Raw genomic sequence first — 24278 nt, 5'->3', positions numbered from 1 at the left:
GTAGAGTGAAGAATTCTTTTGGAAACTGAATATTTATATCTCAATTTTGAATTATTTGAAGAGCTTTTTCTAGATCAACATTTTTTCCTTAGAAATGGGATATACCTATGTTAAGGCAACTGGCTCTTTATGATACAAGAAGAATAAAGTTTAAAACGTATTAACTAGATTGCCAGATTATGGAGTGGGCTGACTGACTGACTGATTCTGTATGCAGTGAGCATTTCCTTGGATGGGGAACACTTTGCAAGACAGTGAGGTAGGAGGACAAGGAGAGGGAAGATAAAGACCATCAAAACAACATGGTTCTGGGATTTCCCTGGTGGTTCAGTGTCTAAGACTCCACAGTCCCAACACAGGGGGCCCAGGTTCAATCCCTGGTCAGGGAACTAGATCCTGCATGCCGCAACTAAGACCCAGCACGATCAAATTTATTAATTGAAAAAATAAACATGGTTCAACAACCAGGAGCTTACATAACTTTAGCTGAGAGGCAAGACATTGTATGAAACTAGTATCTTACTCGTTGAAGAATCTCTAGAGCCTTATTCAAGACCAGGCACAAAACTGCCACTCATTAAACATTTTCTTAAATGATGAATAAATGAGTTCAGAAATCAATGAACCAATAAGAACCAAAGTGCATCATAGAATTAATCAGGGGCTCTGGGAATTCAGGGGCAGACAAGAGACCCCTGGGAACTCAGAGTCCTAGTAAGAGATTGTAAAGGACCTGAAGAAGGCCCTGAAGGGTGGGTGGAATTTAGATTAGAAAAGGAGGAAGGAAGCAACATTCAGGCAGCAAAATTCATGGTAGGGTTTTGGGGGTTGGATGCAGGAATGTGGAAGGGCAAGAGAGCAAGTGGGTAAACAACCTTCTTGAACTGGGAACCCTGGCTTCCTGAGGAAACAGAAGCAAGTAACTCAGTTACTCAAAACCATTTTCTAAATGACCTCTTATGACACACATGCTGAAAAGCAGCTGAGAGCAATTGCCTTGGCCACAGAGCAACTCTGCAGTCAGCGAGGTTACTGTCGTGCTCCTAGCAAGGGCGAGGCATAGGAATTCTGAGAAAGCCGGCCGCCCCACATGCCTTCTGTGCGCTGGCAGATTACGAGGACCTGGCTTGCTCCAGGGGCCCAACTTCCCCTGGTATAGAGTACAGACGCCACACCTTCAAGGAAAGGGGACACCCAGGACTCTGGTGTTACGCACTGCATTTTGAAAGTAAATTGTTGCCATGTGTGTGCCAGATTATATGCCACTCCCTTCTATTTCCAAAAATTACCAGATAAACAACATCAGAGTCTGGGGACCCCACTAATATTCTGCCTCTGCCCTTCTTTGGACAGATGAATTAAATGATAATTTGCTGTGCTCTGCTGTGCTTAATCACATCTGACTTTTTGCAGCCCCCATGGACTGCAGCCCACCAGGCTCCTCTGTCCATAGAATTCCCCAGACAAGAATACTGGAGTGGGTTGCCATGCCTCTTTCAGGGGATCTTCCCAACCCCAGGGATCGAACCCAGGTCTTCCACATTGCAGGCAGATTCTTATGCACAGGGAAGCCCAAGAATACTGGAGTGGGTAGCCTATCCCTTCTCCAGAGGATCTTCCTGACCCAGGAATCAAACAAGGGTCTCCTGCATTGCAGATGGTTCTTTACCAGCTGTCCTACCAGGGAAGCCTGATAACTTGCTAGTTATCATGTATTAATGCTTAAGGTCCACAAGCTGATTAACTTACCAGGTAATTGCTGCTGGATCCGTTTAACATTGTAAACCTTTGATTTAACAAATCTTATTTTTAACTCTTTCCTACCATAAAAGTTGGTGTCAGTTTTTACAAACTTTTTCTCAGTCTCAGAAAGCGCATCTCCAAGAGGAGAGCTTCTCGAGTGTTTCCTATCAGGGAATATGTCCTGAAGCAAATGTGACTTATCCATTCTTAGAGTCTTTAGAATTCTGAAAGAGGGGAGGAGGGATGCAGCCCCTCAACTACCTGAAAGCTAACGTCAGAGGATTCTATTTCAGCAGTTACCGAGCTTCAATTTTACATTGCCTTGTGCGACTCTGATTCATATCTGACTTCATCTCCTCTAACACATAACGGGAGAACAAGACCACATACTTTTGGCTAAATGCTTTTTGCCAGTACCTGGTACAATGCCACGGGAAGGTAGTTGATCATTAAATGTTTGCTGAGTAAATCAATGAATCAGTGGCCCTAGAGGAGAAGGCAGACAGGCTTTGGAATCAGGCAGATCTGGATTTTTGTTGTTTACTGGCTGTGCTTAGTATGTGTGTGTGTGTTTAGTCACTCAGTCATGTCTGGCTCTTTGAGACCTCAGGGACTGTAGCCTTTGTCCATAGGTTTTCCCTGGCAAGAATATTGAAGTGGGTTGTCATTTCCTTCTCTAGGGGATCTTTCTGACCCAGGGATCAAACCTGCATCTCCTGCATTACAAGTGGATTTTTACCCACTGAGCTACTGGGGACTACATGACCTTACATATGTAATTTAACATCTTCTACAAATTCAGGATACCAATAAACAGCTCTCACTACTATAAAGACTGAGTGAAATAACACATGTGAAATGTCTAGTTGATAATAGATGTGAGCTGAGGACTAGTGTTTTTCCATCCCCTTTCTACCAAAGCGTGATTGCTCTTTTTCAAAATTACTTCAGCTATTTTATTAATATTTCCCTTGCATTTCCAAATAAACTTTAGAAAAAACTTTTGTCTATATCTATTACCAAAAATGTTGCTGGGAAGTTCAACCAGAGAAATCAAATCAATTTGGGGAGAATTGTCATCTTTACAACGTTGAGTCTTCCAATCCAAGAACACAGTGTCTCTCAGGTCTTTGATTTCTTTCATTAGTACTTTGTACTTTTCAGCATATAGAACCTGAACATGTCTTGTTAGATTTATACATAGTATTTTTTTTTCTTTCTTTCTTTTTTTTGTGTGCTATTGTAAATAGTTGTGTTATAAATTCTGTTTGTTTTTTTACTTAAAGTATATTTATTTTTTGAGTGTTGACTTTGTATCTTATGATCTTGTTAAAAACAGCCATTAGTTTAAGACTTTATTTGTAGATTCCTTGAGATTTTCTAAAGAGACAATTATGTCATTTGCAAATAGGGACAGTTTTCTTTCCTTCCAATCTGCATGCCTTTTATTTCATTTTCTTGCATTATTGCCCTAAGACTTCCAGCAGCATGTTAAGTAGAGGTGAGAGTAACATCCTGTTTTGTTCTTGAGTTTAAGAAGAAATCAGCCTTTCACCATTAAGTATGATGTTCAGTTCAGTTCAGTTGCTCAGTCGTGTCCGACTCTTTGCGACCCCATGAATCGCAGCACACCAGGCCTCCCTGTCCATCACCAACTCCCGGAGTTCACCCAGACTCACATCCATCGAGTCAGTGATGCCATCCAGCCATCTCATCCTCTGTCGTCCCCTTCTCCTCTTGCCCCCAATCCCTCCCAGCATCAGAGTCTTTTCCAATGAGTCAACTCTTTGCATGAGGTGGCCAAAGTACTGGAGTTTCAGCTTTAGCATCATTCCTTCCAAAGAAATCCCAGGGCTGATCTCCTTCAGAATGGATCTCCTTGCAGTCCAAGGGACTCTCAAGAGTCTTCTCCAACACCACAGTTCAAAAGCATCAGTTCTTCGGTGCTCAGCCTTCTTCACAGTCCAACACTCACATCCATACATGACCACAGGAAAAGCCATAGCCTTGACTAGACGAACCTTTGTTGGCAAAGTAATGTCTCTGCTTTTAAATATGCTATCTAGGTTGGTCATAACTTTCCTTCCAAGGAGTAAGCGTCTTTTAATTTCATGGCTGCAGTCACCATCTGCAGTGATTTTGGAGCCCAGAAAAATAAAGTCTGACACTGTTTCCACTGTTTCCCCATCTATTTCCCATGAAGTGATGGGACCGGATGCCAGTATGATGTTAGCTATAGGTTTTTATGCATGTTTCTTATCAGGCTGAGAAAGTTCCTTCATGACTTGCTAAGAAATATTACCATAAATGGGCAGAATTTATCAGGCTTTTGACTGCTATTATATTTTATAAAATTTTGGTTTGATCCATAATATACAATACCAGAAAGTTGCCAAAATAAATCCTGAAGTCAGCATTTTGAATATGTTGAATATTAACTTTGAGGAAGCTTGTTGGAATGTGCATCTCATATACATTTACCTTCGTTCACCTCCTGAACATCAGCATGATAAAAAATTCTATTATTAAATTTTAATTCTTAGGCCCTAGGAGTCTATCCATAGTGATTTAGGTACCAAAATTAATTATTGAAAGTGACTCCAATCCTCCTAAGAAAGAGCCATGAAGATGCCCAAACCTTGACTCCCTTCTAGGAATGTATCCTAAGAAATTAATTCAACTGCATCAAACATATAAAAGCTCAGCATGACCAAAATGTCCAACATTAGGGAGCTGGGTTTCATAAATTATAGCACATTCAGTTGTTCAAAGAATATTTGTTAAATGTCTACCGAGTGTCAGTTATCATCTTTGGTCCTAGAGATACAGCTGTGAACACAACATTCAAAGCTCTCTTTCCAATGGGGCAGACAGACATAAACAAGATACCTAAGTAAACATACAGTATGGCAGATGGTGATGAGTATTTTGGAGAAAAATCAAGCATCGAACATGGATGAGGAGTCCAGGGAGTGAAGAGGATACTGTTTTAAATAGAGTAATAGGTGAGCTAAACAACACAAAAGAACATTAAATATTAGAATTAAGAATATTCTGTAGCAGTGTAGAAAATTTTAATATATTGTATTAATTTTAGCATAATATGTTGTTAAATGAAAACCAAAAAATATGAAACAGAATGCCTGCTGTGTTTTCAAGTTTTTAAGTATATATGCTGTTTATGTTGTTGTTCAGTCGCTAAGTCACGCCCAACTTTTTTGCAGCCCCATGGACTGCAGCATGCCAGGCTTCCCTGTCCTTCACTATCTCCCGGAGTTTGCTCAAACACATGTCCATTCAGTCGATGATGCCATCTAATCATCTCATCCTCTGTCACCCCTTTCTCCTCCTGCCTTCAATCTTTCCAGTGAGTCATCTCTTCGAATCAGGTGGCCAAAGTACTGGAGCTTCAGCTTCAGCATCAGTCCTTCCAAAGAATATTCAGGGTTGAGTTCATTTAGGATTGACTGGTTGGATCTCCTTGCTGTCCAAGGGACTCTCAAGAGTCTTTTCCAGCACCAATTCTTTGGTGAGAGCATCAATTCTTTGGCACTCAGCCTTCTTTATGACCCAACTCTCACATTCATAGATGACTGCTGGAAAAACCATAGCTCTAACTATGGCTTTAGCTTAACCTTTGTTGGCGAAGTGATGTCTCTGCTTTTTAATACACTGTCTAGGTTTGTCATGGTTTTCCTTCCAAGGAGCAAACATTTTAAAATTTTGTGGCTGCAGTCAGCATCCACAGTGATTTTGGAGCCCAAGAAAACGATATTCACATTTGTTGTTGGTCAGTCACTAAGTCGTATATGACTCTTTTGTGAGCCCATGGATTGTAGCCCACCAGGCTCCTCTGTCCATAGAGTTTTCCAGGCAAAAATCCTGGAATGGGTTGCCATTTCCTCCTCCAGGCGATCTTCCCAATGCAAGGATACAGCCTGCGTCTCCTGCTTGCAGGGACACTCTTTACCACTGAGCCACCTGGGAAGCCCCACATATACACATATAAATGTAGATGTATGTGCATACATGAAATTTAAAAATTTAAAATAGTTGTTTATGGGTGGTTTTAATATTATTTTATAGCATTATTCAGTCTGAGCATATTGTATTTCAGTTTTTTTTAAAAAGAAAAAAGCTGAAGATTTTGTAGAATTAATGTGAGTTTGAATGAAAGGTAGGATGACAGTGTAGACAGAACTCATATTTGTTCTGGAAGAATTTTACTAAGGGCACATCAGAAGGAGAATCTTCTATTAAGGTAACTAAGAAATTATACATTTTAAAGGTGATAAAAGATATGTTGTTCGTGGTGCCTCTGACAACAGCTGTGCAGTATTGGCTGTGAGTTTGTAAATGATGGCAAGTTTAACATATGTTCATACCTAAGTCACATTCTGATTTGGTGGGTGACTCTATTTTTTAAGATTAACTAAAATAAAATGCACTGACATATCTATTGCAAGCTACATTTTCTTATGTGTTCAAGAGATGATAGCTAATCACACAAAATGTGATCTGGTACCCTATACGCATGGTAGAGGCATTCTCTAAAGATGTAGAATGGCAAGGTCACCCTCCCAGACAAGGTCTTCTGATTATTCTGGAAGCTTAGACTTAGACTCAAAGTGAGTTATTAATGTGTTCCTCTGAAAGGGTTTCTACCACATAGCCAAGTCACAGCCACCCAGGCCTGATGTTCCCTGTGATGCTGATTCAGAATTTCTAGGCACTGAGCAGTCACTCCATCATCGAAGGCACACTTGCTGTTGTCTTGGTTAGGAGCACAAATGTCCTAAATATCTTGCATTCTTCTCCGGCATGTCACTTCTAGTGAACTGAAATCCCAGCAGTGATGTTTTCTGAGTTTAAAAGAGAGCTCAATTGTGTTTGCTCAGATTCTCTCTTTCATTCTTTCTGCTTTCTTTTTTTAAATAAACACACCAGTGCTGAAAGTAAAAACACACTTTGTAATGAACAGATTCTGTTGGATAGCTGAACTGTCCTATTATGATCTTGTTTGAAACTTTTCAAGTTGCTTGAAAAACATAGAGGTGAAGTAAAGCAACCAGGTGGCCTGTGGACAGAAGTCGAGTTATACAAGGAAAAGAGGGAGGTATCACACTCTTTTTTCCCAGTTCTTTCTCCCTCCTGGTTATTGCTTCTTGTGTATTATCCCAGTTTTGTTTTGGCTGATGGTCAGGGTGCCCGTGGTTGTTCTGATAGACAACTGTTTGTGGAGCTAGAGGAGTCTAACCATGGATCCTCAGAAGTTACTTTACTTCTCAGAATTTCAGTTTTCTTGTCAGTAAAGTGTAGTGATAAACACTTAATAGGATTACTTGGAGGCTGATAGGAGTTTGTACATGTTGGTGGTGGTGGTAGTTAGTTGCTGAGTCATGTCTGACTCTTTCGTGACCCCATGGGCTGTAGCCCGCCAACCCCCTCTGTCCATGCAATTTCCCAGCAAGAATATTGGAGTGGGCTGCCATTTCCTTCTCCAGGGGGGTCTTCCCAACCCAGGGATCGAACCCATATCTTCTGCATTGGCAGGCAGATTCTTTACCACTGAGCCACCAGGAAAGCTCCTTAATACGTGTTACTGTACACATAATACATGCTCATAAATAGAAACTCATATAGTCTCCTTTCTCCAACGTGATTTTTAGGTTAGAAAACACACATGCATCATTGTCTCACATAACTCTCCAGAAAGATATCATAACCATCAACGTACTAAGCTGGTGCCTGAGTCTGTTCAACTGCTGTAACAAGCTTCAGAGGCTGAGTGGCTTGTAAACAATAGAAGTTTCTTTCTCAGGTTTCTGGAGGCCGAAGTCAAAGATTGGGGTTCCAGCATGGTAGGGTTCAGATGAGACCCTCTTCCAAGTTGTAGGCTGCAGACTTCTTGTATTCTCATATGGCAGAAAGAAAGCCAGGGAACATTCTGAGGTCTTCTTCATAAGAGCACTAGTTCCATTCATGAGGGCTCCATGCCCATGAGATAATTACCTCCCAAAGGCTCCCCCTCCAAATACCATCACAGTAGGATTAGGGTTTCAATATATGACTTTCAGGGAGGACACAACCATTCACACACATTTCCACTCTAGCGAGGCAAAGACTGACCACAAGTCACGTGGGTCTCAGGACAATGTTCTTCTGCTACCCCATGTTGATGCAAATTGGAGCCCAGCTGTCTTTGTATATGCATAATATATACACCTTGTACAAAACTCCCAAGGTGCACCAAAGGTAAACTGTAAAAAATAAGGCTTTCTCCCACCTCTGTCCCCCAGGCACTTAGTGTCCGCCCCATTGTAGACCCTTTCTCAAGTGAATACTTAGATGCAGTGGTTTTCTATGGCAAGTTCTCCAGTACATGAGCAGATGCAAAATGAAAATTTAGACTAGAAACATTATGTATTATATGTTTAAACTGGAGCCAGCATATGAACAGAAAAGAGTTCAGTGTAGATAATGAGATGGTTACAAAATCATTTGAAGTGTTGGAAAGAGTAGGCCCTGGGGAAGGCCTCCAGGAAGCTTCTAGAACATCTTCACAAAACTGACCCATCATAAAAGCAGCTACCTGTGCCCTGATCAGGAAGTTCCTTCCAGACAACTGAGTTCAAGAACCTGGTCCCAAAGCTAACAACACTGCCACTCCAGCTCCCTCTCTGCCCTCAAGAAGCTGGTAGTTGAACTCTAAACACAGTGTTCAGCGTTGCTTCAACACGATTGCCTCTTCCACCGTCAAAGCTGGAGATTGGACACTGGCATTCTGCTGCATAAAGAAATATCACATTGTCTTAACCAGTTTTGCCAATAGAAAAAGGCAAAGAAGCAGAAATCAGCCCCTGTCTCGTTTTCATCTTCCAAATCTCAATTACATCTGATTTGAGTACATCTAACTCATTTCCAGAACTCTAATTATGAGGGCATGTGGAAGATGCAGAGCTTAGCCCAAAAGCGGGCGCAGTAGGAAGATACCTCAAGAAGAATGACAAAGGAGGCTACGTCCCCAACTCACACAGTACTTTTTACTGTTAAAGAAAAGCATGCGTCTGTGTGTTGGCTTATGCTTTCCATTTCTTTTTGCTTCTTTTAGAGTTTATTTCCTGGGGCTTCCCAGGCAGCTCAGTGGTAAAGAATCTGCCTGCCGATGCGGAAGACACAGGTTTGGTCCCTGATCCCAGAAGATCCCACGTGCTTCAGGGCAACTCAGCCCAAGTGCCCCAACTACTGAGCCTGTGCTCTAGAGTCTAAGTCACAACTATTGAGCCCACGTGCCGCAACAAATGAAGCTCGAGCATCCGAGAGCCCATGCTCAGCAACAAGAGGAGCCACCACAATGAGAAGCCCGCGCAGCACGATGACGAGTAGCCCCTGCTCACCACAACTGAAGAAGGCCACAAATAAATAGATAAATAAATAATTTTTTTAAAGAGTCTATTTCCTTCCCTAAATAGTCTAGCAGAAGCTATGAATGACCCTTCTACTTTCAAGACAGACTTTGTAGTACTAGGTAGGCATGCCTGGGAAATGTGTATAAACTTGCAATAAGAAACTTCACTTAAATTTTTTTTTCAGAATCTTATCCATCATGACTGCCATCCGGCTACGAGAATTTATTGACCGCCGCCCAGCAATCCCACCCAGGTAATGGTCTTCCAAATGCAGACACCTCCAGAGCTGCAGCACGGAAGACGGACTCCTGGGAGGCTAGAATTATTCATCCTGCTGCTTGCTCCCTGATTTAGAGATAACTGCTGCCAGAGGTTCTACTGAAGTTTCTTTGGGTTTAGAAAAAGCTGTTTAAGAAAAAAAAATCCAACATTTATGGCAGCATCTATGCAAACTTGGCAACTCCAAATTTTAGTATTTAGTTATTTTCCACAATGTTTAGTCATCAAAGATATGTCCTTTTGCTTCCAGAAATCACTGAAGGAGGAAGGGAAGGCTGCTTTGTTCTTAAAAAGATGTTCTTTCTCTAAAAAAGAGTCCTATTTTAGAGAAAGTATAGTCCCTATCCTTCCTTCCCTGAAATGCACATACGGAGGAAGCAGGGCGGAGAGAAAGGGGTGGGTTCCAGAATTATTTGATTTCTGCCTCCGCACATGCCCTTGGCTTTCCGTGTGTGTGTTTGAGATTTTTGCCCACCACTGTCGGGCCTGTTTAATTGTGGTCTCATCTCCTGGGGAAAATGGAGACAATCCTCCATTGGCTGCTGCCGCCCGGAGCTAAATGGAACCAAGTCAGAATCACTAGACCTGACTTAGGGTCCTTAGCAGCCCTTGGGGAGCTGGAGGGTTGGGGTGGAACACAGTGCAGAAGGCACCGGGCCGCTGATATCCTCAGGCTGGGCTGCATTCAGCTCTCTTGGGCTCATCCATCAGAGAGGCACAGTGTGCCTGCACTAGACTGGGGCCCCCACTCGCCACTTGAGTGCTCCCTGTGGGGCAGGTCTCTGTCTATTTTGTGTCTCTCCTGCCTTGCAACAGAGTGGACCAGTCCATCAGCAGGGTCCTCAATTCTGCCTCTAGGGTGTATCTCCATCTGACTGTTTTTCTTCATCTCCACAGCCACCACTTGGTCCAGACCACCACTGCCTCTCCCCTGTTCACCTACAACGATGGCCACTCTGGTCCTCCTCCAATCCATTCTCCAGAGAGAACCCCATAAAATATAAATGGGATCAGAGCCTTCCATTGCATAAAACCGTGCAATCTGGGACCTCTCTTGTGGTCCAGTGGTTGAGAACCCATCTTCCAACACAGCAGACACAGATTTTATCCCTGGTCAGAGAACTAGGATCCCACGTGCTGCGGGGCAACTAAGTTTGAACTCCACAACTAGGGATCCTAAGTGCCGCAACAGAGACCTAGCACAGTCAAAAAACAAAACAAAACCAAACCCTGCAATTATTGCGTTTTGCATGAAGCCTCAACACTTGCCAGGGCCTGCAGAGCCCTACATAAACAGACCCTGCTGATCTCTCCAACCTCCTCTTAACCTCAGCCCCATGATCTTTCTTGTTGCTTCAGGAGGCCCGCACTCTTTGATGTCTCAGGGTTTTGGGACATGTTCCTTTCCCCTGCATCACTGCCTTCTGGACTCTCTGCTACTCTTCTTACTCGGTTCAACCAGCCCGATTTCACTCAGCATGTCTCCACTGTTATCAGCTGCTCAGTGAGCAGAAGGTGGTACCATCCAGGCTGGGGGAGGTCTCTTCCTTTCACCGACCTCATCACCTCTGTTAGTTCTCCTTCTCACACCGTTTTTGGTTTCCTGTATGACTCCCATCATAACTTTCAGGTATTTTCTGTTTCTTTATTTCCTGTCTAGATCACCCACTGGATTAATAGTTAACACTTTTACAGCCCTTAATATGTGGCAGGCACTGTTCCAAGTATATATCAACTCATTTAATCTTCACAGTGACTGGGAGGAAATTGAGGCAAGGAGTGGTTAAGTGACTGTCCTGAGATTCCACCATAGTGAACTAGCAGAAGGAGGATTTGAACCCGCTAGTCTGGAGCCAACATCTGCGCTCTTGGTCACTGCCCTTGACATCCCCAGGTCAGCCCCCAGGGCGGGGCTTGTTTCACTGGCCACTCTGCCTAGCAGACTGCCACACTTGGTAGGAGCTCTGTGCACCTTTGTCGGAAAACTGAAAATGAATGAATCAGTGAGAAAAACTCATTCTGGCATGTGTTTGAGGTTTGGCCTCCTGGTGATTGACAGTATCCACAGAAGGTCTGCCCTCTGCTGCTCCTCTCTGTAAGCATTTACCCAATTAATTCATCCTTAAATGCCTAACCCTTGGGCTATAGTAGGGAAAACTGAATTACAAACCAGTAGGGGCACCTCATAAAGTTAAATATTAAGTGATTCACAAGGAGTAGTGACCACACAAAATTCTCGTAAAAGAATTACATTAGATACAAATTATCTTAGCCTTGTCACGCAGGGGCAGGGCTGAGCATTGTGTTGACTTGCGGGGCCTAGGATGCTCCTGGAAAGATCACTTAGGTTGGATTAAACTCACTGTGGTGTGCAAAAGACAAAGAATTTGTTTTGGGCTTAAATGAATTTTAAAAACATCAACTGAAATGATCTCTGAGACATCAAGGGGCAGCTGTGAAGATCAGATCATCCTGCCTTGAATGATAGATGGCAACAGCAAAGGGATACTTCAGTCACCAAGGACGTTCACACGTCTTGTTGACTTTCATGTAGTCATTAACAGAGATAGCATCATCCCCACTTTATTTATTTTTATACTTTTTTAAAATTTCATTTATCTATTTATTATTGGCTGTGCTGGGGGTTTGTTGCTATGCAGGCTTTTCTCTAGCTGTGGCAAGTGGGGGCTACTTGCTCGTTGTGGTGCCCAGACTTCTCATTACCATGGCTTGTTATGTTGCAGAGCGTGGGCTCTAGGGCGCGGGGGCTCAGTTGTTGTGGTTCCTGGGCTCTAGAGCCTGTGGTTCCACAGGCTCACTAGTTGTAGCACGCTTAGCTGCTCTGCAGCATGTGGGATCTCTCCAGATCAGGGGCCACACCTGTGCTTCCTGCATTGGCAAGTGGATTCTTTACGACTGAGCCACCAGGGAAGCCCTCCCCACCCCATTTTATTGATGAGGAAACTGAGGCTCCCTCTTCCTTGAGGAGATTTGTGAAGCTAGTAGAGTCTGGGGAATGAAAGCATGAGGATGTGGGAATGGTGGCCTCCCATCTCTGTACTTATCGGCTCCTGTCCTTAGTAAGAGACTCATTCTCCCTGAGCCTTTGTTTCCTGACTGGTGCAGCACTTACCCCCACTCTATATGATTAGGCCTGAGGAGGGTTTTCCTTGCCTGATCATGAACTCTCAGGTGGAAAGACAGTGTTTCTCATCACTGCAGCCCTGGCATCTAGCACACTTCAGAGCCTGCAATAAGCACTGTTTTTATTCAACCAAAAGCCGCCTCCAGTTACAGTGCTGGATCTACTTCTCTTCCTATTGCTTTGGTACAGGACATCCACTTCCTGTCTGCCCACAGTGAATCACAGAGTTCACACAAAAGTACGCTGAACTCTTCTGAAAAAGAAGTCATCGCACAAACACAGAGATGACTCTGGATGTGATCTGGAGTTCAGAGAACTGGGTTTGACTCATGCTTCTGGCATTTATCAGCTGGGTGTTATTTAGAAAGCCCACTTAACCTCTGTGAGCCTTGGTCTCCTTTTCTATAACAGGGTGTTAACAATGTTTACCTAGCAACAGGACTGTGAGAGTTAGATGAGATCATCTCTGCGAAGCTTTGTAACGATGAGGCCCAGCACAGACACAGGGCTGCACCATCACAGTGGCCCGGGCTGCCTCAGGTCCCAGAGGGATCCTCCCCTTTGGGTGTTGAGTTTTGCCTGCGGGGAAGCCCAGATCCTGCTCTGGTTACATTCACCCTCCCAGGGAACAGGTTTGCTCTTGTCTAGACTGAATGTGTAACCTCAAAGAGCCAAGCTGTCAGGGACTGGTAAATACTGTGCCCGGACTCCTACTCCCACCCAGGGAGGAGAAAAGGCCTTTCTACAGCTGACTCAAGAATCTTACAAGCCAAGTCAATAAAGTGGGTCTGAGCAGAGTCCAGGGCAGGGCTCCCAGACCAGGAGGCCAGCCCTGCTTTCCTACTCATTAATCGATTTTTTCCTCACCCCCAGCCCCTCCTCAGGAGAGGCCAGGTACTGTGCAGCCTCTGGGAGGACTGACTGCCAGGCCAGACCAGGCATTATCTTTTAGGACATAAAAATTCTCTTCCAAACCACTGACATGTTACCACATTCATCTAGAGCTTTCTCCTCTCTGAGGTGAAGACCACGTGGGGGAACTTGGAAAGTACCCAAAGAGTTGGAAGAAAAGCATACCACACCTTCATTCCTCAAACCTCTCCACGACCTCACCCAGCCCTGCCTCCAACACCCACCTGCTTACACATTTTCCTACTCTCTCCACTTCAAAAGCTACCCAGACAGGGACTTCCCTGGGGGTCTGGTGATTAAGACTCTCCGCTTCCACTGCAGGAGCTGCAGGTGGGATCCTTGGTCAGGGTATTAAGATCCCACATGCCACGTGTTGCAGCCAAAATAAAACAAATTAAAAAAATAAAAAAGCTACCCAGGGAGACTCCCGAGGGACTTGGGGTGGGCACGTTACCTGGTGCTGGTGAGGGGCTTCTCCAGTCTTAGACGGCTTGTACAGACCGTTTCTAGGAGCAGGGCTTAGGCTGCTCACCCGGACTCATGCCAGGGAGGAACCCAGAGTCAAAACACAGCCTAGTGCAAATGGTATAGCAACCGTGAGAAATCAGTGTTGTTCTGGAACTCCAGGTGGATGCTTCACAGAGCATCCAGTGAGATAATCTTCCCAAGGTGGGGCTTGGAAACTGGACAGGCACCTAAGAAATCTGTGTCTCCCACTCCCATGCCCTCAGGAATGTCATTTGTTCCCTATTATTGTGCCAGTTCCTCTTTCTTCTTGTGACCTAATCCCCTGCTGTTATTTACTGTTCAGGGCTCAGTCATATTATCCCAGCCACTGGGCAGGCCCAGACAGACTGTGGGTTTTCTGCAAATCAGAGCTCCCTGAGGTCCTGTTTGCATAGACAGGCAGACCCGCCCTGCTGACAGCACTTTGCCTTTTGCACCAGCCAGACAGCAAAGTCCGCGCTGGCCTTCACACACTCCACTCTGATCACAACTCTGTCCGAGAGTTGGGTTCTATCATTCCCTCACCTGGAATCTCTTCCCTCTCCTACTGACTTGCTCAAACCCTAGACAGCCCTCCCTCTTTTGTGCCCCAATGACCCTTTATTCAGGTCATGATTTCAGCACATAAAGAGCGTGATGAGGACAAGGACTGCTTTTGATTCAGCTCTGTATCTGTAGAACCTAGTAATGTGCAGGGCACACTGTTGTCGTTATTCAGTCGCCTAGTCATGTCTGACTCTTTGCAACCCCATGGACTGCAGTATGCCAGGCCTCCCAGTCCCTCACCATCTCCCGAAGTTTGTCCAAGTTCATGTCCACTGCACGGTGATGCCATCCAGCCATCTCATCCTCTGCCGCCCACTTCTTCTGCCCTCAGTCTTTCCCAGCATCAGGGACTTTTCCAATGTGTCAGTTGTTTGCATCAGATGACCAAAATACTGGAACTTCAGCTTCAGCATCAGTCCTTCCAACGAACATTCAGGGTTGATTTCCCTTAAGACTGACTGGTTTGATCTCCTTGCTCTCCAAGGGACTCTCAAGAGCCTTCTCCAGCACCACAGTTTGAAGGCATCAATTCTTTGTTGCTCTGCCTTCTTTACCGTCCTGCTCTTACAAACATCCGTGACCACTGGGAAGACCATACCTTGACTATACGGACCTTTGTCGGCAGAGTTATGTCTCTGCTTTTCAACACACTGTGTAGGTTTGTCATAGCTTTCCTGCCAAGAAGCAATCGTCTTCTGATTTCATGGCTGCGGTCACCGTCTGCAGTGATTTTAGAGCCCAAGAATAAGGTATCTGTCAGTACTTCCACTTGTATTCACCATGAAGTAACGGGGCCAGATGCCATGATCTTAATTTTTTATTTATTTTTTTAAAATTTTTTTAAATTTTATTTTACTTTTAAACTTTACATAATTGTATTAGTTTTGCCAAATATCAAAATGAAGATCTTAGTTTTTTAATATTTAGTTTTAAGCCAGCTCTTTCACTCTCCTCCCTCACCGTCATCAAGAGGCTCTTTAGCTTCTCTTTGCTTTCTGCATTGGAGTGGTATCATCCACATATCTGAGGTTGTTGATGTTTCTCCCGCCTGTCTTGATTCCCGCTTGTAACTCATCCAGGGCAGCATTTTCCACGATGTGCTCAGCATATAGGTTAAACAAGCAGGGTGACAGCAGACAGCCCTGTCATACTCCTTTCTCAATATTGAACTAATCATTTGTTCCATACAGGGTTCTAACTGTTACTTCTTGACGTGTGTACAGGTTTCTCAGGAGACAGGGAAGATGGTCTGGTATTTCCATCACTTCCATCAAAGGTTTTGGCGTAGTTGATGAAACAGAGGTAGATGTTTTTCTGGATTTCCCTAGCTTTCTCTATGATTCAGCAAATGTTGATCTCTGGTTTCTCTTTCTTTTCTAAGCCCAGCTTGGACATCAGAAAGTTCTTGGTTCATATAATGCTAAAGCCTAGAATACAAGATTTTTAAGCATGACTGTACTAGCATGGGAGATGAGTGCAATTGTGTGATGGTTAGCACATTCTGTGCTACCACCCTTCTTGGGAATTGGGTTGAGGATTGACCTTGTCCAGTCCTGTGGCCACTGCTGGGTCTTCCAGATTTGCTGACATATTGAATGCAACACCTTGATGGCATGGTCCTTTAGAGTTTTGAATAGTTCTATTAGAATTCCATTGTATCCACTAGATTTATTAACACTAGTACTTCCTAACGGAGAAGGCAATGGCACCCCACTCCAGTACTCTTGCCTGGAAAATCCCATGGACGGAGGAGCCTGGTAGGCTGCAATCCATGAGGTCGCTAGAGTCGGACATGACTGAGTGACTTCACTTTCACTTTTCACTTTCATGCATTGGAGGAGGAAATGGCAACCCATTCCAGTATTCTTGCCTGGAGAATCCCAGGGACGGCAGAGCCTGGTGGGCTGCCATCCATGGGGTCGCACAGAGTCGGACACGACTGAAGCGACTTAGCAGCAGCAGCAGCAGTACTTCCTAAGGCCCACTTGACTTTGCTCTCCAGAAAGTCTGGCTATGGGTGGCTGACCACACCATTGTAGTAATCTGGTTCATTAAGATCTTTTTTGTAGAGTTCTTCCATGTGTTCTTTCCATCTCTTCTTGATCTCTTCAGCATCTACTAGGTCTCTACCATTTCTGGGCGAAATGTTCCCTTGATATCCAATTTTCCTGAAGAAATCTCTAGTCTTTCCCCTTTTGCTGTTTTCTTCTAGTTTTATGCACTGTTTGTTGAAGAAGGCCTTCTTATCTCTGTGCTATTCTTTGGAACTCTGCGTTTAGTTGGATATACCTTTTCCTTTCTCCCTTGCTTTTTGCTTCTCTTATTTCTTTGGCTATTTGTAAAGCCTCCTCAGATAACCACTTTGCCTTCTTGGTTTTCTTTTCCTTTGGGATGGTTTTGTTTGCTGTAGTATACATTATGCATAGTTAATAAATTCTGGTCAAACTGGAGGCATAGCTTAAGTTTCCATTCATCATTCAACACGTACTTGATGAGCTACTCCATGCAAAACTATGTACTACCTTCTACTGACTCTTCTTGAATTCTTACGGCACCTACTGAGTAAGAACCTATGGAAGGTCCCCAAAGACCCCAAATACCACAAACTCTACGGTCATCATCTCAAGAAGGCTCCCTTTCCTGCCTTCTGTCTCCTGGTGAGTGGCAGCCTGTTTCCCAGCATCTGAAGCCTTGTCTTGATGTCCTCCTCCTTTTTCATCCTCAACCCTCTCTCCTAGCAGTCATCTTAATCAGGCCTCTCCTCCCCAAGTGAACTTTCCACCACAGAGTTCAAAGCTTCCCTATGTCCCACATACATTACTATGATTACCTCCTGACCAATCTTTGTACCTCTAGTCAGATCGTCTTCAGATTTGTTTTCCACATTGCCACCAGCAGAATCTCTCTTCAACAAAAATTGCATTCATCATGGATTTTCTTTAAAATCCTACAAAGATTCCCTATTACCTATATCAATGGTTCTCAGTTTTTCAGATGACACACTCCCTTGGTTTATAATAAATATTTCGTAATGTCTCTGATACTCTCCTGAAATAAAATCTGTAAATAACATAATACAACTACATATAGTTTTAAGATGTCAGTATAATGCTGTAGGGCTTCTCTGGTGGCTCAGTGGTGAAGAATCCACTTGCCAATGCAGGAGACACAGATTTGATCCCTGGGTTGGGAAGATCCTCTGGAGGAGAATATGGGAACCCACTCCAGTACTCTTGCCTGGGAAATCCCATGGACAGGGGAGCCTGGTGAGCTACAGTGCATGGGGTCAAAAAAGAGTTGGATACAACTTAGCAACTAAACAACAGCAACATAATGCTAGAACTATCATCTAAAAGAAAAGTAATTAATTATAAAGAAGATGTATTTCAAAATGTGAGATCTGGGCACCATGAGCCCTCGACTTCTCCCGACACTGCTGTGTTTCAGCTGCGTACACCCAGCTCATCTCACGCCCCAGAAGATTTCCCCCCACTCTCCACCTTACTCACTTATGCTTGTGCTTCCCAACATCCTCACAGCCCAAGCCTCCCAGGCAAGGCTGGAACCCCTCCTCCAGGCTTACAAGTAACTTGTGCTTTGACCTTCACAGTGCTGCTTCATTTTTAGCCCCTATATATTTAATTATAAGAGTTTCTCTTTAAACACTGTGAAAGTTCATAAAAATATCAAAAGTAGAAAAAAATAGTATAGAGAATCTCCATTTATCCATTTCCATCTTTCAATAATTATCAACATTTGCCCCACTGGCCTTATATATTCTCTTATTTTTTTCTTGATATTTTGAAACTAATACCTGACAAGTCAAATATTTCTTTATGAATCCTGAAAATTGGATAACAAAAGATACTCCTATCAAAAGATTCCAAGGATTTTAGGACCTTTGTGCCAGGAACTGAGGATAGAGATTTAATATATTTTTTTACCATACCACAGCTGGTTTTCCTCTGTAAAGAGCTAATAATATTAATTCCTTTTGTCTCACTCTCCTTCCTGTCCCCACTAGTATATTCATTGTTCACCAAGGAAAGGATCTCCGTGGTTATTACACTGGGCAGCTGGCAAGAGTCCATTATGATTATAGTGTGAAGAGATCTCCCAGGTAAGACACTTTCCTAAATCTTAATGTACTAAAGTTAGGCTAATAAATGAAAAACTGGGAATCACAATTTGCAATGATAATAACAATAATAATTATTATTTAATGCATGGAAAATTTGGAAGGAAATACACCAAACTGTTGACACTGGTTTTTCATGAATAGTGAGATTATTGATATTTGTATTTCATTTTTTATCTTTTTCTTTATTTTCCAGATTTTTCTATGATGAACATATATTACTTTTATAATTAGCAATAAATATAAAATTATTTAAATCATCAAAGGAACGTAAGAAATACCATTAGTTTAACATTTTAACTCAATCAAATAACTTAATCTTCCTGACACTCATTTTCCTTCTCAATAAAGTCACAAATTTGGCCTAACCAGTTTCTGCCTTTCTGCAGTGATTTTAACAGAAAGGGGAAAAAAGCAGGCACTTCAATGCTATTTTCTAGTTTGGGGAGGCTGTTCAGTTCAGTTTCATTCAGTCGCTCATTTGTGTCTGACTTTGCGACCCCATGAACCACAGCACACAAGGCTTTCCTGTCCATCACCAACTCCCAGAGTTTACCCAAACTCGTGTCCATCGAGTCGGTGATCCATCTAACCATCTCATCCTCTGTCATCCCCTTCTCTTCCTGCCCTCAATCTTTCCCAGCATCAGGGTCTTTTCAAATGATTCAGCTCTTCACATCAGGTGGCCAAAGTATTGGAGTTTCAGCCTCAGCATCAGTCCTTCCAATGAACACCCAGGACGGATCTCCTTCAGGATGGACTGGTTGGATCTCCTTGCAGTCCAAGGGGCTCTCAAGAGTCTTCTCCAATACCACAGTTCAAAAGCATCAATTCTTCTGTGCTCAGTTTTCCTCACAGTCCAACTCTCACATCCATACATGACTACTGGAAAAACCATAGCCTTGACTAGACAGACCTTTGTTGACAAAGTAATGTCTCTGTTTTTTAATATGCTGTCTAGGTTGGTCATAACTTTCCTTGCAAGGAGTAAGTGTCTTTTAATTTCATGGCTGCAGTCACCATCTACAATGATTTTGGACCCCCCCCCCAACTAAAGTCAGCCACTGTTTCCACTGTTTCCCCATCTATTTCCCATGAAGTGATGGGACCAGATGCCATGATCTTTGTTTTCTGGATGTTGAGCTTTAAGCCAACTTTTTCACTCTCCTCTTTCACTTTCATCAAGAGGCTTTTTAGTTCCTCTTCACTTTCTGCCAGAAGGCTGGTGTCATCTGCGTATCTGAGGTTATTGATATTTCTCCTGGCAATCTTGATTCCAGCGTTTGCTTCTTCCAGCCCAGCGTTTCTCATGATGTACTCTGCATATAAGTTAAATAAATGGTGACAATATACAGCCTTGACGAACTCCTTTTCCTATTTGGAACCAGTCTGTTGTTCCATGTCCAGTTCTAACTGTTGCTTCCTGACCTGCATACAGATTTTTCAGGAGGCAGGTCAGGTGGTCTGGTATTCCCACCTCTTTCAGAATTTTCCACAGTTTATTGTGATCCACACAGTCAAAGGCTTTGGCATAGTCAGTAAAGCAGAAATAGATGTTTTTCTGGAGCTCTCTTGCTTTTTCAATGATCCAGTTAGAAACATCAATTTGAATAACTTATGAAGTATTTGATTTTAGGCAGTTTTCATCCATTCTGAATATCAATAGGCTTACCTGTTAAATAAAATAATTGATGTAAAATTCCAGAACATAGTAAGCACTCAAAATGCGATTGCTATTATTTTGAGTTCATCATCATAGTGTATTTTAGAAACTACTTTTCTTCTCTTAATTACCTTTGACATAGTCAACTCCTGATTATTCTTCAAGTAAAGAAAAGGGAGCCATAGCAATGACAGAATAGCACACAGACTAAACTTAATAGATGACCAAACTGAAAGTAGCTTTAGCTTTTTAAATTCTGATTCTCTCTGATAAATAAGATGTAGCCAGAGAAATGACATGACTTGCCTGACATGTAGCTGGTTGGTCTAAAAGCTGAGTTGTGAATTGATCCACACTTTCTGATTCCCAGTTCAAGGTTCTTTGTTCTAATTCAAATACATTCTTATATCAAAATCTTGGTAAGAGCATGATCTCTGCCAGAGGATAAACAAGGAAGGAAACAACTGAAACCCTCTTCCAGAAGCCAGCTCCACAGGGCACTCTCCACACATGTTCTGTGGACTCTGACCGTTCCCTCAGCTGCATTATCTGCCCCTCCTGCTACCACAGAACGCTCAGGCAAAGGGAACCTTGACTCTGACAAGACTTGAGCCTGCCTAAAATTAGTCTTAGGGGAAAAACTTAGTCAATGTTTTGTCAACCAATGACTTTATTAAACTTCTGGTTAAGAATAAGGAAAAGACAAGCGAAACCAAAACAGACAAACAAGACAGGAAATCATGCAATTATTAGGACCAGGCCTAACTTCTTTATACTCATAATTTAAACAGACAGATGCCTATGGCTTACCTTCCCCAGATATATTCTCCCACCAATGTGATATTTTCAGAATTAGAGTCCCCCTTTTGAGTAAAAGTCTTGTCTCCAGAACACCATCAGTATTCTTGAAAATGGAGATGATTCTGGTTCCATAGAAACATCCAGGACAAAGTCAGAATAGGCTGCCAGTCTAGGAGGGGTGGGTGTAGGAGCACTCACCAGGATCCGGTTCAGGAGCCATCCATGGCTGTCAATGGCATAGAAGTGACCAGATGACAGTAACAGGCAGAACACAAACTCACAAGAGACTGATCCATTCATCAGAAGGCAAATGTTTTGCTTCACAGCAGGAGACAAGCTTTCATAGGAAAAGAAGTGCTCCCACCCACCATGTAAGGGACCCATTTTCTAGGACCAAGAACCTTTTAAGCACAAAGCAAAAGCAAGTAGAGGTGGGAAGGAATTCTTGGTGCTTCTCCACACCTGTCTTCAACAGAACATCTCCGGCCCATCCAGCATTGCTCCGCTGTCCAGTACCACACACAGAGTCAGAGTCTTGCTCTTTCTTTTCCTGAACTTCAGGCAGAGGCATCCCATTTCTGCTAACAAACTCTCCTCTTTAAAGAAGGCACATCACAATCAAGTTTTACCCAAGTATATAAACATAATTCATTATGATTAAATAGTGTCAGTCACCCGTTTCAGTGTGATTAATCACGGTTATACAATCAAGTAAGATGACATCCTACTCAAAATGATTGGATTAGGATGTTCTTAAATCTCACCCAAGATTTAATCTTTTTCACATCTCTAGTAGCTCACCTTCTCTACTTTACAGTACAAAAATACACGTGTTCATTAGAACATTTGAAAACACTGATAATCAAAATTTTTTTTAATTATCCATAATGCCATTACCCAGAGATAGATAACATGTAAAATCCTCCAGATCTACACAAAATAGAATGAGATGGTATTTTGAAACCCTTTTTTGCCCAGTTTTATTGAGATATAGTTTATATATAACATTTTATTAGTTTAAGGTATGCAGCATAGAGATTTTGTATATGTTGTTGTTGCTGTTCAGTTGTTAAGTTGTGTCCAAACTTTTGGGACCCCATGGACTGCAGCCCGCCAGGTTCCTCTGTCCATGGGATTCTCCAGGCCAGAATACTGGAGTGGGTGGCCACTTGCTTCTTCACTTTCCAACCCAAGAATTGAACCCTCATCTCCTGCATTCGCAGGCTGATTCTTTACAGCTGAGCCACCAGGGAAGCCTGTACATATTGCAAAATGATTACTATGTTTATAAATATCCATCATCTCATATAGTTACAATTTTTTTCTTGTGGTAAGAACTTTTGAGGTCTATCTCTCTTAGCAACTTTCAAATATACAATATAGCATTGTTGACTATAGTCACCATGCAGTACATTACGTTCCCAGAACTTATTTATTTTATATCTGGAAGTTTGTATCTTTTGACCATTTTCATCCATTTCCTCCAGGCCCCAAACCTCACCTCTGGCAATCACTATGCTATTTTCTGTTTTTATGAGTTCAGTTTTTTTAGATTCCACATAATAGTGAGATCATACGGTATTTGTCTTTCTTTGTCTCTTAGCATAATGTCCTCGAGGCTCATCTGTATTGTCACAAATGGCAGGCTATTCATCTTTTTTAGGCTGAATAGTATTTCATAGTATATACATTTCACACATTTTTTTCCATTTATTCATCAATGGACATTTAGATTATTTCAATGTCTTGGCCATTGTAAATAATGCTGTAGTGAAGATGGGAGAGCAGTTATCTTTTTTGAGATGGTGATTTTGTTTCCTTTGGATAAACACACAGAAGTGGAATTGCTGGATCATATGGTAGTTCTATTTTTAGTTTTTTTTTTTTTTTTTTTTTGAGGAATCTCCATACAGCTTTCCATAGTTGATGTAACCAATTTACATTCCCCTCAACAGTGCATGATGACTGTTTTTTCTCCACATCCTTGCTACTACCTGTCATTTTTAGTTTTTTTGATGATAGCCTTTATGACAGGTATGAGGTGATATCTTATTGTGGTTTTGACTTGCATTTGACTGTGTGGATCATAATAAACTGTGGAAAATTCTGAAAGAGATGGGTATACCAGAGCACCCAACCTGCCTCCTGAAAAATCTGTATGCAGGTCAGAAAGCAACAGTTCGAACTGGACATGGAACAACAGACTGGTTCCAAATAGGAAAAGGAGTACATCAAGGCTGTATATTGTCACCCTGATTATTTAACTTATATGCAGAGTACATCATGAGAAATGCTGGGCCGGAAGAAGCACAAGCTGGAATCAAGATTGTCGGGAGAAATATCAATAACCTCAGATATGCAGATGACACCACCCTTCTGGCAGAAAGTGAAGAGAAACTAAAAAGCCTCTTGATGGAAGTAAAAGTGGAGAGTGAAAAAGTTGGCTTAAAACTCAACATTCAGAAAATGAAGATCATGGCATATGGTCCCATCACTTAATGGAAAATAGATGGGAAAACAATGGAAACAGTGTCAGACTTTATTTTTTGGGGCTCCAAAATCACTGCAGATGGTGACTGCAGCCATGAAATTAAAAGACGCTTACTCCTTGAAAGAAAAGTTATGACCAACCTAGATAGCATATTGAAAAGCAGAGACATTACTTTGCCAACAAATGTCCATCTAGTCAAGGCTATGGTTTTTCCAGTAGTCATGTATGGATGTGAGAGTTGGACTGTGAAGAAAGCTGAGCGCCAAAGAATTGATGCTTTTGAACTGTGGTGTTGGAGAAGACTCTTGAGAGTCCCTTGGACTGCAAGGAGATCCAACCAGTCCATTCTGAAGGAGATCAGCCCTGGGATTTCTTTGGAAGGAATGATGTTGAAGCTGAAACTCCAGTACTTTGGCCACCTCATGAAAAGAGTTGACTCATTGGAAAAGACTCTGATGCTGGGAGGGATTGGGGGCAGGAGGAGAAGGGGACGACAGAAGATAAGATGGCTGGATGGCATCACTGACTTGATGGATGTGAGTCTGAGTGAACTCCGGGAGTTGGTGATGGACAGGGAGGCCTGGTGTGCTGCAATTCATGGGGTCGCAAAGAGTCAGACACGACTGAGGGACTGAATTGAACTG

The 24278-nt window shown here is 42.7% G+C and overlaps 1 protein-coding gene across 1 annotated transcript in view; it reads left to right on the top strand.

The window, feature by feature from the left end:
* Positions 1-24278, top strand: part of SPMIP3 (sperm microtubule inner protein 3) — a 36645-nt gene that overhangs the window by 222 nt on the left and 12145 nt on the right. The window contains exons 2-3 of the mRNA XM_019976010.2: positions 9337-9405; positions 18566-18661. Of these exons, the coding sequence (XP_019831569.2) occupies positions 9350-9405; positions 18566-18661 (152 nt within the window). The 5' untranslated portion in view covers positions 9337-9349. The remainder of the gene's footprint in view (positions 1-9336; positions 9406-18565; positions 18662-24278) is intronic.

This window comes from Bos indicus, chromosome 16 (genome assembly GCF_029378745.1).
Source record: "Bos indicus isolate NIAB-ARS_2022 breed Sahiwal x Tharparkar chromosome 16, NIAB-ARS_B.indTharparkar_mat_pri_1.0, whole genome shotgun sequence".
Classification (NCBI taxonomy): Eukaryota; Metazoa; Chordata; class Mammalia; order Artiodactyla; family Bovidae; genus Bos; species Bos indicus.
The sequence above is the reverse complement of the archived record's forward strand: the minus strand, read 5'-3'. Positions and strand labels throughout refer to the sequence as shown.